Source organism: Lotus japonicus, chromosome 6, assembly GCF_012489685.1.
Source record: "Lotus japonicus ecotype B-129 chromosome 6, LjGifu_v1.2".
Classification (NCBI taxonomy): Eukaryota; Viridiplantae; Streptophyta; class Magnoliopsida; order Fabales; family Fabaceae; genus Lotus; species Lotus japonicus.
Window position 1 is genome coordinate 61,211,062 of NC_080046.1, and position 15,947 is coordinate 61,227,008.

At 35.7% G+C, this 15,947-nt stretch overlaps 1 protein-coding gene across 2 annotated transcripts; it reads left to right on the forward strand.

The window, feature by feature from the left end:
- The first annotated feature begins 11,341 nt into the window (after window positions 1-11,341).
- LOC130722511 (lactoylglutathione lyase GLX1-like) lies at window positions 11,342-14,019 on the forward strand. Of its 2 annotated transcripts, none has more exons than XM_057573254.1 (9): window positions 11,342-11,496; window positions 11,689-11,818; window positions 11,899-12,023; window positions 12,120-12,184; window positions 12,276-12,488; window positions 13,049-13,096; window positions 13,206-13,313; window positions 13,416-13,568; window positions 13,778-14,019. In XM_057573254.1, the coding sequence occupies exons 1-9, from the start codon at window positions 11,442-11,444 to the stop codon at window positions 13,817-13,819; spliced, it is 939 nt and encodes a 312-aa protein (XP_057429237.1). In that variant the 5' UTR covers window positions 11,342-11,441; the 3' UTR covers window positions 13,820-14,019. The 2 variants fall into 2 exon arrangements, with proteins under 2 accessions (XP_057429237.1, XP_057429239.1); XM_057573256.1 differs by lacking the exon at window positions 11,342-11,496 and adding an exon at window positions 11,497-11,561.
- The last annotated feature ends 1,928 nt before the right edge of the window (window positions 14,020-15,947 follow it).

Below are 15,947 nucleotides of genomic sequence, written 5' to 3' on the forward strand. Positions count from 1 at the left end.
AATACAACTTGACAGGGAGCCAAAAACCATGGGTCCTGGGTCCACTTGAAAAGAAGCCAATGGTGGGGAAAATGACACACCTTGTAGATTGTTAGGTCCTTGAAGAAGCACAAAAGTAACAATTAATAGTGCAAATTTTGAATTCCCCAAAAAGTAGTGTGAAGCTAGTTGGGAGAGCCCGAATATGAGTTCCAATGTAGCTTTGGATGGGACCTTGGCTACGACAGCTGCAAGAGACACTTCTTTGGAATTGGTGGTTTTCGAAATGATATAAAACTTAGTTGAGAAGGGTTCTGAGTTTCTCACCCAATCAGTCAAAACACTCTCCTTATTGGTGGACCTCATTGGCTTATTCAATCGAGTTAAGCACTTGGCTTGATGAGAGCTAATAATATGTTCACTTCTAAGAATTTCTCCAGACTGACTAAACTTAGTCTTCCAGGCCACTGGTAAGCTTTCTTGACCCACAACAGCATAGGCACCTCTCTCATTTGTAAAAGCAATTTTACTCTTGTAGTGAGAAAGCAGCAGCTTAGTCCCTGAATTGGAAATTAAGGGCCCCTCAGAAAGAAGCTCCCTCCACACAACCTTCTTTAGCTTAGTACCAAAATATACTGGTTCAATTAGTATTGCAAGGACACTACAAACTCTGGTGGCTGATTCAACAGGGAACACATGAGAGAAGGCTTTACAAGGGAAGTACTGCTGAAACTTTCTTTGCTTTATGTCATTTTTTTCTTTGAGCTGGCAAATGCTATGCCGCGTGATGAAGCCCTTGGTTTCTTTTTGTAGGTATGACCAATGGCAGAAAGTGGAAAAGGGAACCAATATGAGAACCAGGGATCCTACTTTAAAGGCACTGATACAATCACTAGATGATGAGTCCTTTGACACATGGTAGAGAACCCATAGATTCAACTCAGCAGCCATAAGAACATAGTAGATTAACTCTCGAGTAGCCAAACGATCATTGAATATGGTGAGGCCAAAATGGACTTGTGATTCCGGAAGAGATCGATTAACATGCCATGGAGGAGTGGATTGACCAGGTAAAAGCAACATGCATGAAAACAAGTCACCAATATCACACTTAGGTATGCTACTAGTTAAAGGTGTAATAACCAATATCGACAGGCTCAAATAGTGAGGACTCTCATAATAATACCACTGGCCTTTACATGAGGTTTCTGAATGTAAAACATGTCGTTTTTGTGGAAGTAATTGCTGAAATCAGACAGGTCAATGCCAGCATCAGTGCAGAATGTCTCCCCTAGAGGGTGCGTCCTGCTGTAAATGATGCATGGGATGTTGGTCCCAACTTGAATACATGGTAGAGTTGTGATAGAGACAAACAATTGAATTCGTGGTTAGCTGTGAACAGGTCAGGAGCCTGGCATTTAGAGTAGTCACCATAGGGTAAAATGGAAGCAGCATTTATTCCAGGGTCAAATGTCCGTCTAAACAACTCTTTATCTTGACACAAAGGCCATGAGGCAGGAATTGTAGTAATGTATAGTTGCATAAACGACCCGTCAGTATAGGCAGCAACAATTTTCTTTTCAGATTCTTTCTCATGCATTATATCAAGCAGTTGGGGTGCAGTTTGTGAAACAGTATCCAATATAGGAAAAATAGTAGCAGACCTAATCGGGGAAGGTATAGAAAGAACCTGTGTAAGGGTTTGAGTAGAGATAACTGTAGACTTCTCCATAACCAAATCTGGGGATGTAACTATTGCAGATTTAACTTGAGGTTCATCTTGGGAAATGTCCACAGATTCAGAGAGAGAACCAGGTGCCTGTAGAGTCTCATTGCAAAGATCAACACGCTGAGGAATAGCTTGCTCAGATGTGGTGGAAAATGCAACCTATGATGTGGTTTGAAACCCAGATTTGTAAGAGTTTTCAGTTCTGCTTGAAGTTGGAACCACGTTTGCGTATTGGAACAAATTTGTAAATGGCTTTGCGTTAGATTTCTTTGATCGGCTGTTTCCACTGTTGTAGACAACACCGTTTGTTATAAATTGCCACTTGAAGTCATCCCTAAATTTCTCCCAGGAATCAATCTGATCATGCACTATCTGAAACCAAGTGGAAGCGTGTCCTCTCATGCACTGGGCAAGCAACTGCAAACGGGTTTCCCATGGGTAAGGATTTTGAAGGAAGAAGAGTCCAGCATCCAATAGCCAAGAACTTGGGTTTTCTCCATCGAATGAGGGAAGTTCACAGCTACCCGTGAACCTGTGCGTTTGAACTCGTGAAATTTGTGGGTTATGGTTTGGGTAATAGTGTGGCTTAGGTTGTGGGTTGTACTGGTGAATCTGGGGGTAAGTGTCTATAACCGGTTGGGGGTAGTGTGAGTAATAGGGTGGGAAAGGTGAAGCATATTCAAAGTTTGGGTTTGGATGGGTGTAGTGGTATGGTTGGAAGTGGGTACTGTTTTGTGATACGTGGGGAAGGGAAAATGGTTTGGGGTTGTAGGAATAGTGTGTGGCAGATTGGGTGTAGGAAGAGGTTTGGTAATGGGGATACAGTGGGGGTTGTGGTGGGATTGAAGGTGGCTTGTTGTGCTGGTAGGCAACTGGATATGAGAACCCAGAATCAGTAGAATGTTGCTCAGAAAAACCTTCATTATGAAGCACTTCTGAGTGAAACGGTGCAAGATCTGGAGAAAACATCACTGGATGTAACCGTGTGGGAAGCAAGAGATCAGAATGAAAGCACCAATTTGGTAGGAAGTTAATTCCTATCAAGCAAGAACATTAGAACCCTAAAATCTAAACTAAGAAAAGGATAAGAAAAGGATAGAAATAAAATACTTGATCAATTTTCTTGTTATCCATTCAAGAGTAAAAGATACAATTTATAGCTAAACATAATTCTCTAGATAACCAACAAGTGTCATCATCCTAATAAAGAGAATATTCTAGAAGTTGACACCTAATAAAAGTTTGGACATTAAACTTATATTGATAAACTATAGATAATAAATGATAAAGTGCATAAAGCCCAATATCTATAAGTCCATTAGAATGAACCTTCTACCAGAATCAGGAAAACATAATCCACATGTTGAGTATGTGCTTTTTATCAATTTTGAAGGAAACTATTTGTAACTTGAATGGATGCAAACTTGTTGAGGCTGGAGATCTTTACGAGAGAAGAAATGGTCTTTTTTTCCTCCTTTATAATGTTTAGTGTAATAGTTAACTATCTTTGAAACCTGAGTTTATATTATGTTGCAGGCAGAGAGGAGTTGATCTCAACTGGAACTGGAGTGTAGATTGAGGAAAAAATGAGGTTTGTTATGTGTCTTCAATCTATCTGTTCAGGTCACAAAATTTGTTAATTTATTGTGCTTTTAATGTGGCCATTATTGATAGATTGTGATAACAACATAGTGTGACACGTGAAGAGGCTTTATATGGGTCTTTGTGCACTCTGGAATGGAGGTAAGTTTATTTTTCAGCAGTTTGTAGAAATCAAATTGATTGTTTCCATATAATTTTTCTATGTGCTATTATTCAAGATGTGCTAGGATTATAATATATTCTAATATCTTTGTGACTGTTTAAAATTGTACTTCTTTTATAGGAATGCTTCCATTATAACCTGCAAAACGAAGCCGAAAAACCTTTACTCATTGTTTATCCAGGTTCAGTTTCCCTGCTAGCTTTACATTTACAATTTTATGCCATGGTTGGTGTGACTAAAATGTCATTTGTTGTTATAAACAGTTATTTGCAATAGCATTGTGCTGCATAGTAGTTATAGAACCGGGTTCTGTCAAGAAAGTGTCAATTCATAGATTTCCTGACTTTTCTACCCTGCATCATGTAAATATGTTGATCATTTTTGGGTACTAAGCTTAGCATATTTACCAATTGTATTACAAGCCATTAGCCATAGGGGAGACATAGTCACTCTTTTTTCCATGCAGACTCATGACATTCATCTAAATGATGCTGATTTCCCGGATGCAATTTGGTCATGAGTTAGAATCAAGGTGGAACACAAAATTAAAGTAGCAGAGGTATGTTAGTTGTGCAATTATAAAAGTTGGACTATTTATTTTGTAAGAAAAAGGCTTTAGGAGATGGTAATGACACATGTTGTTGGTAATAAATAACAATAGAGCATATCAAGAGTAAGTTCTCAGTAATTGCAAAATTTCCACAGGTACATTGGAGCTATGAGTTTGTTTCTGGGGGAACGAAGAATCATCTAGTTTTGGTAAATATTAAGAACCAGGTAACTACAAAAAAGAAGTTAGAGTACAATGAAAACCCTGAAATCTGCCTTGTATCAATGTCCATTCCTCTTTCAATTTAGCATGATTCTATCTCACACAAGTGAGAACCCTGAATCTCAATCTAATAACAAGTTCCTCTATGGTATATGAATAATTGAATATGTATATATCCATTTCAATTTTACAACTAATTTCAAACTAATTTATTGTTCTAATCTGTGTCTCTTTGTCTTTGATTGTGCTTGGTGTAGGGTGTATTCATGTGTTCTGACATTAACATATTTGATAGGCAAATGCAAGCTTGTGGAGAAGCTGCAGCACTCCTTTACCGATGATAGCTATAGCTTGTTCTTTAATTCTATAAGTTGAAATAATTTATCAAGTTCAATTTTATCACCTTCCTCAGATTTTTTTCCTTTTCAATTTCTTATATTTGGTCTTTTCTTTTTGTTGATAAAATGTTAAAATCTCTTGCAGGGAGTCAAGAAGTTCCAAAGTGCAGGAAGCTCTAGAATCCACATCTATTAAGGTTTGTTGCACAATTAAAAAGGATCTGACATGTACATTTAGTTTTGAACCTCAGACTCTATTCTATCTTCTACTTGAAGACTGATCTTTATTTATACTCTATATGAGCTGATTTTGTTTTCTTTCTTTGTATTGATTTTACTGATTCTGTTTAACTTAGATTGATGCTGTGCTTCTTCTCTTTGTATGAGATGAATCTACTCGTGCTTTGAATCCTTGTTAGAGATGATCTGTTTTGATGTGGCATTGGTTATGTTTTACTTTCTTTTTTCTTGAAAGTGTTCCTCATTGTTTGACCTTTTGTATTTGTAGAGGGGGAGGTCTTCGTGTGTGGTCTCTTACGGATGCTGGGTTCTGGTTTGGATTCCCTTGTACCCGTGAATAACATTGCTTGTGCTGTTGCTTTCTCTGATTGCTCATTTTTTATTCTTTTCCTACACCAACTAGTGATTTCTTCCATCTGCTGATTTTGCAATTTCTAAAGTATGACACTCTGAATTGAGCAACTGTACTTTAATGTCATTAATTTAAAATATATGCAGGTGTTGGTTGAGTAAGAGCTAAGCCAAACACTTGATTCCTCTTAGGTTTTAAAAAATGACGCCCTTGCCAAAGTTTTGGGGCCAGATCATTCCGGATGTGTGCGAGGACTAGGTGTAGGAGCTCTTCATAGTTTTGAGTTTTAAACTTTTATAGAACATAGTATTCCTATGTATCCGTAGTTCATACTCAGAGAAAACTATGAACAAGGTGTTCTTAGCATTTTGTGGTAATTGCGTTGTTGAAATTTAATGGTTACTTATGAGACTTTCATATTATAGAGAATTTAATGATCACTTTTAAAAGTAGTTGAAATTTCATGAGTCTTTTGTATTATAGAGAATTTAATTGTGACTTCTTTGACTTTTATATAAGTTTATCATATGAAATTTATAAAGAATAAAATTTCCTCTTTTTAAGGTGATGGTAATATGATTCAAGAACATGAATTTCAGCTCAAAAGAACCCATTTGTCGTTAAAATATTTTGTGGCAGTCATTGTGGCGGTCTATTGACCGCCGCAAATTGTTGTGGCATGTAAAACCAGCAGTCGAGTGAAAACCGCCACAAATACGTTTGTGGCATCCGGGAAGGTGGCGGGCAAGTGACCGCCACGTAATCATTTAGTGGCGGTTGTAAACCGCCACAAATTGAAAAACAGACCGCCACTAAAAAATAATTTTTTTGTAGTGATATTTTCCAGACTCATTAAATAAATAAGAATCTGCTCAGTATTATAATAATTTTATAGGTTGCTTGGACTGGATCCAAACCTAATTGGAATCTCTTTGATTCATTTCAGTATTAGTAACAATAAATTATATTAGTTTTCAAAAAACAATAAATTATATTAGCGCAACCTTAATTAATTAATTGGTACTGGGGCAGGTAGCTGACGTGAGATCTTACCACATACAAAAATGCCAAAACCATTTTCGATTAAGAAATCGCCGCCCTAACTTTTAATTTCTTCAAATTTTTATGTGAGTGGTACGAAAAGGACACAACCCTAATTTAAAGAGGGCTACAACTTTTCTTTTCCACTTTACTACAACTTGCTACGTTGAAAATTATTAAATATTTATTGTTTAAAATTAACATAGTCCTATATTTAGTTTAAGTTATTCTGTCACTTCATTTGTTTTTTATTCAATGTAAACAACAAAATATAGTCAATTTTTAAACATTTACATCATCAATTTCCTTTGTAAATTAATAAATTAAAAGAAATGATGATTCCTTTTCAAAAAACGTAACTAATATTTAAAATCGGGCTAAGGGATCGTTGAAATGAAAAATTATTGTGTGATCAATGATCATGATTAATTTTTCTTTCCCTTATGTGCCTGGGGAATAAAAGCACATGCATAAGTAGGTCTTAGGAAGACAAAGTAAGAACACATCATAACTCAAACTTTTTAAGTAATAACTATGAAATTTTATTAGTTTTTGAAAGGAACCAAACGATAATTTGGTTTTTTATTTTTTAGATAAGCCGATAATTTGGTAAAATATAAAAAATTATAGTCTCCTCTCGAAGTGAAAGTGCATACTTAACTAAAGCATTATGAATTCCACAAATTAACTTGTTAAACGTAAGAATAAGAGTCTTTATATCCATTATAAAAAAATATGATAAGATTGTTAAGAAGTAATACAAAAGTTTAAGCTATTGAATAAGGATCATATAAATATAAATGAGGTTTTCATATCATACTTTTTGTGAATATATTATTATTTCCAACGGAGAAAAGTTGAATAAGATTCAATGGTCACTCTATTAAAACCTCTCTTTCTTAGAATTTGTAATCCTGATAACACTCCCTACAAGCTACAACTCTGGTATAAAGCTGCACAATTTCCCAATTCTCCAAAGAATGTAAAAATATAATTAAAGCACCAAAATGATCTCTTACGACTCCTCCACAACCAACATCATTTAAGGAAGCAGAGAAGGCTCCATCTAAATTAAGATTAACCTAACTCTCTCTTAGTGACAATCATCCCACAATGTTAAACCCATTAGGATTTTCCAAAGATGGGTGTTAGCACATTTTTTTGGTTAATTAGGAACAATTTCATTGATAATAGGTGGAATGCTTAAACACATTACAAGCTAAACATAAACAAGAGGCGCTCAATTGAGCCCAATATGATGCCTTCAGTGGCGGATCCAGGACCCCGGGGTCAGGGGGTTCAAAATTTTCAAATGAGCACATCGATAAAAATATAATTAAAAACAACTGTAATATGTTTATTTATTTTTTTGGAAACATAAGCTTTATTGAAATAGAAAGGGAACCAAGAGCAAAAAGAGAGCCCAAGGAACCAGTACAAAACACAGCACCTAAGATCCACACAAGAGTAGGATCACAAGGCCAGCAAAAGTAAAATTAACATTAAAAACACAAAGGTACTAAGCTACAGGGGGCAGAAACAAAAAAAGAGATCAGGGGACAAAACAATCACACTAAACCAGCATACAGTCCACTCCAATTCGTAAGAGACTGAGAATGAATGGTCCCAGGTTACCACCAGCAGGGAGCAAAGCAAGCAGGCAAAACAACAGCACATTTTCATGACCACATTAAGATGTAAAAAGCACCAGTGCAGAATACACAGAATTGAGGCACGAAGCAGCAGGAAACATGCAGCGAAGAATAGAGACCAAGAGTAAATTCAGATCAGTTCAGCTTCTCCCAAAGAGGCTCAGTTCTGTCACACCCTGCCTTTGCTAGTTCATCAGTCAAAAAAAATATACCATTGCTCACTTGATTATTCATATTCATCAAGATTGAAGCAGCTCAATCTGGACTATGTTGTCAGTATTGAAATAAGTATGCATCAGACAATAAGTATGCATCAGAACTATGTTGTCAGTATTGAAATACACAAATATGATTATAGCGTATGATTATAGCAAAAATTTCAAAATTTATTTGCAAAGAACATAACTTTACTAAAACCCCATTTGCCTCATAAACTGAGAACATCTAAAACCTATGATTATAGCAAACCTATTATGACATTTGAGGAAATCAATTTAGGGAAATCAAGCTTGAGAGGAAATCAAGCTTGAGAAAGGAGAAGAGAAAGGAAATCAATTTAACCATTTAGGGATAGGGAAATCAGCCATACCTGGAAGACCAAATTATGGCCATATAATGCTTTACTATGCTCAAAGAAAACAGACAAAATAACATGGATTTCCTACACTGGAAGACCAAATTACTAATATTTACCATAACAGACCAATCCTCAATTATTTACCCAATTCATCACTAGTCCAGGATAGGAAAGCATAACAGACCAAATTAATATTTACTCAATTCATCAATCAGCAATAACACGGAGAAACCCATTCCAATTTCCAAACACATGACTCACATGAGAAAACAAAAAACAGAACACAAGCATGCCAAGACAATCTTAAACCAAGAAGAAATTGAACAAAAAAAGAAACACGGTACCAGTACTAAAAGTAAAAACAAAGCACAAATGCACAATACCATACCAGTATACCTATGATTATGAATCTAGGATTTTGAAATTATGCAGTGAGAGAATAAAACAGAAGCACAATATGCACTACCAGGGAAAAAAAAGTATGTTACATAGGGAAGAATCAGAAATTATGGTTAGGAAAAACAGAAATTAGAAGAATTAGAAGATACTAACAGATGCAGTGAGAAGAATTAGAAGATTATAACCTTTAGAAATTAGGGGAAAACATAAATTAGGGTTAGGAAAAAATCAGCCATGCCCATAGAAATTAGAACCGCAGAGGCACAGCCAAAGGCAGGGGCGCACGGCTGGAGAGTGGCACGTGGTGGTGCGGCGGCGGCGGCCGGCGTGGTGGTGGCCGGTGGTGGTGCTTGGAAATCAGAGAATGAGAGCGTGAGTGCAGAGTGCGTGCGTGGTGACTGTGAGAGGAGAGAGAGATCTGACTAGTGATTATAGTGTGAGAGAGAGAGGAGTTGGGGTCTAGGGTGCAATATTAAATTTTCAAGGGGTTCAAAAAAAACTATTATAGGGGGGTAGGTTGAAATTTTTTTTTTCAGGGGGTTCAACTGAACCCCCCTGAGCCCTATGTGGGTCCGCCCCTGGATGCCTTTACGACTCTACAAGGGGGAACACGAATTAAAGTAGTTCACTTGCAAGAGCAAAGAGCAACAATGCAAAGCAGATAAAACATTAAAATCAAGGCATGCTCACTCATGCTAAAATCAGTAATCAACAAAACTAAAGACCTACAAAGACCCTATAGTTCTTAGAGCAAACACCGGTGAATCAAAATGACTTTTAGAGTGTATGTCTTTCATTTATACTTAACCACTCTACTTTACAACTCAACCGACTCTATCGGAGTTGCCTTCAAAAAAGCCTTCAACGAAGCCAATCATGACTTCAACGACACAAAGGGTAGTCAAGATGACAACACCCCTGAAATACAAGATGCTAACTAAATTGTAAAAATAAGAAAGTGATTCGGACTTCGACAAGACATTCAGAAAAAATGGGAATCTATAGGTCTGACCAATAACAGAGCATAACAAAGGAAGAGGAGGGTAGTGGAGGTAAATACAGAGAAGATCGTGCGCGGAGGCACGACAACAACATAAGCACAGCGACACGACTAGACTTCCTCCACACTAGAGAAAACCAAAGCCGGTGCTTTCTTTTGGGCTTCTACGCCTATTTTTTGGACTCTCAATGAGTCTTGTGTTCTGGTTATATTTGTACTTGTATTTGCATTGCTCTTTCATCTAATTTATACTCCCTCCGTTCCTATTTATAAGTCAATTTTACCCAATTCTCTTAGATTAAGAAAAATAGTTACAAGCAATAAATTTGTAAAAGAATTTATTCACTTTCCTAGATTACCCTTATTTAATTTCTTATAAATTTCTCTCTCCAAGTTATTATTTCAAAATCTCATTGTCACTTTCATATTAAATATGAGGATAGTTTTGAAAAAAATAATTAATGCTCCATTGATAATGTAAATTGACTTATATTTAGGAACAAGAAAAACACTAAAAAATGACCTTATAATAAGGAACGGAGGGAGTAATACAGAACCCATTGACCAAAAAAAACCATTATTTAGATTTGTGAATTAGTGTTTTTGTTCAAGTGAATAATGCATTATAATGGGCAAAAGCCCAAAGTGAGGGTACTCTACAGCCCAAGTACACCATTTCTGAATAGCTTATAGCCTAATAGCGAGTCCTTAAAGATCCAACTAGCTAATGATATCTCTAGCTAGATTCTTTAACCTACCTGACTCTTTTAGTCTAGTAGGTTCATAAGGACTAAGCCCAAATCAAATCAAAACATTTATAGTTTGCTAATCCAAGTGTCTTGACTCATTTTCACACTTATAACATGATTGATTTTCCTTTCAAAAAAATTAAGTAGCATGAGTTATTTTCAAAGTTCCCTTTTCTGTAAGCTACACTTGTCTACTTAGCAAATTCTCCTTAAAAAGTTTTCCCACCAATTTTTAGATGCAAATGGGTTCGAACATGATATTGAATTTATATGTTTTTTTGGTTGCAGAAAATATGGTAATTATGTGATTAATACTACCTTGGAGATTATAATATTATACTTTCTCCGTTCCTTAATATAAGAACCAAGCACCTACTTTACACCTTTTAAGAAATTTAGCTAATCTAGATAATTGCATTAAATTTGTTATCAATTTATATCAACTTTCCAAAGTTACCCTCCACCAATTATTCTTAATTTATATGCATCATTAATACTATAGCAAGTAAAAAGAGAGAGAAATTTAATTAAATAAGAACATTCTTGTCAAAAAATAATTAATTCTCCACAAACTTCAAATTAGTTCTTATAAAAGATCAAGTGTATTTTCTATTTGGTTCTTATAAATAGGAACGGAGGGAGTAATGTCCATGTACCAAAAAAAAAGCAACATGTCCAAATATTCCGGGGATGGCACAGAGGCGAATAGTGTCGCATTTGCATGTAGCACTTCCTCCTCCATCATTCACCATAGCTACAATTCCGTCCCCATACACTATTCATATCGGATTGCCACGTATACAACCCAAGTCACAGGCAGTGTACGTTATCACCACTCACTCTCACAGATGAATTTTTTTTATTTCACGCTTGCAGTACTCTTCGTCACTCCCACTGCCACTGGTAAATCCCTCTCTCTCTCTAGAAATGGTGTTTTGATGCGTTTCGTTTCGTGTTTGCTTGATCTGGTTCAATTCTGCGATTTACAATTTCATATTAGACTTAATTTGTTTAACTAGATCAATTTTTTTTTTCTGGTCCCCAATTTTGTTGAATTTCGCAATAACTTGAATCGAATATTGGATGATGTTGCAGACTGCAGAGAATTTGCATTAACACTGAATATGGCTGAGCCTAATGCTGAGTTGTTGGACTGGTCAAAGAAAGATAAGCGCCGTTTCCTGCATGCTGTGTACCGTGTTGGTGATCTTGATCGCACCATCAAGTAGGGTTTTCTTCACTTCTTCTTTTTCCAATTGATGATGTATTTATTAGATGCTTAAATTTTCCTCACTGTTTCTCCAGGTTTTACACTGAATGTTTCGGAATGCAACTTTTGAGGAAAAGAGATATTCCTGAAGAGAAATACGCCAATGCTTTTCTTGGATTTGGCTCTGAACAATCCCATTTTGTTGTGGAATTAACTTACAGTATGTTTCTCTGTTAATTATAGTTACATTTTGCTTATTATCATCTGTTTAGTGTTGTTGGATTGAATTGAACAATGGTTATGATATTGTTTTTAGATTATGGGGTGACCTCATATGATATTGGAACTGGCTTTGGACATTTTGCTATTGCAACTCCAGATGTAAGTCAGAGTCTACATACACAAGAGCTTGATTATCTATATGTTTTTTCTGTAATGAAATTGTTCAAGTGTTTGTCTCGCCGTGTTTTAGGTTTACAAATTTGTTGAAGACGTCCGGGCTAAGGGTGGGAATGTTACGAGGGAGCCTGGTCCAGTTAAGGGTGGGTCAACTGTTATTGCATTTGTGAAGGATCCTGATGGTTACCTTTTTGAGATCATTCAAAGGGCTTCAACCCCTGAGCCGTTGTGCCAAGTTATGCTTCGCGTTGGTGATTTAGAGCGCTCGATTAAGTTTTATGAAAAGGTAACTGTCCCAAATCAAATTTTTTTCTTTTCACTGCCATGCATTTTAATGTAAACCACTTTCATTTTGATCGGAACTGGTTTAGGTCGTTTGCTCATACTGCTGCTGCATACATACTAGAATTGCCTTGAACTAATTTAAGACGCTTTTGTAAGTAGATCATTCTTATTAATTTAAAAGCCTCTGTCAATTATGTCTCAAGCTAATTTTCCCAAAACTTTAAGCTATTAATTGAAGGCTCGTGAATGATTAATATGTCTAGCATATCCCTCGTGTAAGTTTCCATTGGGTTCAAAACAAGCACAATGCACAAATCCACATATTCTGTCCTTGGGATTAGTTAGACTGCAGGGGCTTGTATTCATAATTGAAAAATCTGTTTCATTGATTGATTTCAAACTTTCAAAGCTAGAAGTAGAACAACTGTACTTGATTGAGAATTATGAGTTTATGTTTGTGATTGACACCAAAAACCATAACACTGCATTTGATATAATATGATTTTAAGTCATTTCTTAATTTAACTGAGGCAATGCTCTTATTGGATCATATTTGTGCAGGCTCTAGGTTTAAAAGTGGTAAAGAAGACTGATAGACCTGAGCAAAAGGTGAGTTTCCTTCTTAGCTTGATCTTAGCAATCTACTCACTAGCCAGAACGTATTTAGTGCCCAAGCCATGCCTTATGATTTTCCTGAACTGCACTGCATATACTACAGTACACTATAGCTATGCTTGGGTATGCAGAAGAGCATGAGACAATTGTGTTGGAGCTGACATATAACTATGGTGTCACTGAATACACCAAAGGAAATGCTTATGCACAGGTTAGTTAATAGTTTATATTCCTCTTAGAAGCCTAAACTGATTATCTTCACATAATATTTCTGTACCCCTTGATGATAAAATTTGCATTGTGTTTATAACAGGTTGCTATTGGCACTGATGATGTATACAAGAGTGCTGAGCTAGTCAACTTAGCCACCCAAGAGTTTGGAGGGAAGATTACTCGGCAACCAGGGCCAATTCCCGGCCTTAACACAAAAATCGCTTCTTTCTTAGATCCAGATGGATGGAAAACTGTAAGTTTGTCTTTTTGTTTAAAATTGTGTTAAGTGAGGGTATGACTTCATCTCTTATTTGTTTTATTGTAGAGTTATGAGCTGCAATAATACATGATTATGATGCCAAACACATGCATATATGCTTAATCAATCTAGTTATTGATTTCAGCCAATTTTCCGTTCATGTTTAAGTAGGTGCCATAATTTATTTTGTATGAATTTTGTAGGTTTTAGTGGACAATCAAGATTTTCTGAAGGAACTGGAGTGAAGAGTCCTGGCTTTTCACGAAATATGAAGTCATGATGCTGTAGTATGAATAAGCTGCTGGCGAGTGATCAGCATGTGTATTTATCAGGTTTACTAGTCGTCAGTATGGTATCTCTGATATGGCTTTGTTATTACCCTAAACTCAGTTGGAACTCCCATATACACAGTATTTCACTATAATTAGAAAAAGTTCTATAATTAGTTCTGATGTTTTACAATAGAGATCGAAATCAATTCCAGCCAAAATAACCCTGGACTTGCTTGTCTCTCATATTAACCTAAAAATCTGGTTGGCTGGTCTTCTACATGATATCAGGTTCGTATTACTTAATTGAATAAAGTAGAAAAATAATTTTGCTTTGTTTCATTATTACTTCATCACCAGTCAAGACCATTATTTAATAAATTGTCGCAGCTGTATATGCAACAAGTATCTCACTAGAGATTATTGTGCCTGGATTTGTTTTATCACCTAGTGGTTTCTCCTCCTTAACAGCAGCTACCACCCGTTACTCAACCTACAACTCAGTTTTTGAAGATTAAACTTCAATTATAGTTAACTTTTTCATTTTTTTCAAATATAAGTATGAATATCACATATTTTTTTATGTAAAGGATTCATCTGTTTTAGCTTTAAAAGGTCATCATAGAATTATATAAAACAAAGTCCTTCATTTTTATAGATTTTGTAATTTGCATTCTGTAGGTTTGAAGATTGAGTGCTCACTCTGGCCCAGTTTTCAAAATGTAAAGCCATTGGCCCAATGTAAATTAATGTCCGAACTATGACCAAAAAGGGTTGTGAACGAGCTGAGACATGAAGCTTAAACAAACTTTTATCATCTTTCATTCTGTTTTTCTTCAGATTTTTTTTGACCATGAACGAAAATACAATCTAAATCATCTAGTGTTCATTTCTCTCTCTGGCAAGCAAAAACACTTGGAGTAGATAGTGGCTTATAAAAAAAAAAAACTTGGAGCAGATAGTAAAGAAGCTTCACACCTCACCTAAAAAGCCGGGATTATGCAAGTTACAAATACTACTATGCTTCCCCTTCAACACAAAAGCATTCAAAGTTCAAACATATCATTTTTCACGTACGTACAAAGTAAAGCTAAGGAGCAGTGTATGTAGAACTTTCATTCGTACCCTATGCTTTGTTGTCTCTCTTTCTCTCCTCCCATTACCCAAAGACAAAATAAAAGAATAAGCTTTTATTAATATGTGTAAAAAAAGAAAGCTGATAAAGCTGAATTCTTATACAGATGGCAGATTTATCGAGCACTAATCGCACATGAAAGGTGCACCTCAATTATGGATGATGCATCTCTTAACCAGCTGACCCAGTCACTGTGGAATTTGAATTTCACATGATAATAAATCAATGATACTTTGATTAACACTAACTCTTAATTATAAAATAAAGGTAGAAGAAAAATTGCACAACATTGATAACAAGGTAAAATAGGAGAGGAAAGAGACTTGAAATGTTGAGTCAAAATTTTATGATTTGGTCACTAGGCTTTACATTCCCTTCAAGTAATTTGCAAATAGAGGCAGCACCAACACATGGAGAGGAAAGGCAACTGAAAATGGCGTCTGTGTAGGTTGAATGGGAACATACAGATCAATTGGGTCCCAATCTCTCCGACCCCACAGTATGGTAAAAATCAAACAATTCAACCTTTGATCTCTTGCTTTGTGGCTTTCAATCTTAACTTTGGACCAAATCTCCATGTTCTAACCAAACCAGCTGTGAAATAATCATATCATTATTCAACTAGGGAATGACTCAAAGCAAATGCCTTATGTGCTTTATTTTGCTTATTTTACTCAATACAATCTTCATCACGTATATATTCTAAATATTTACTTAAACCACAACAAGACAAGCACATGTAAGAAGGTACTTTACTAATATTGTAGATACATAGGCTAAAGTCATTATATTTATCTACATCAAAGTATTTTAATAGATGTTAGAAGACAAAACTAAGATTCTATAAACTACTATCATTCTATTTATATTTTATTCATACAATTGCAACTCCTTATCTTTTACTCTATGTTTGTATGTAATGTAAGAGTTACTACTACATATGAATTAATTAGGCATATTTTATTATTT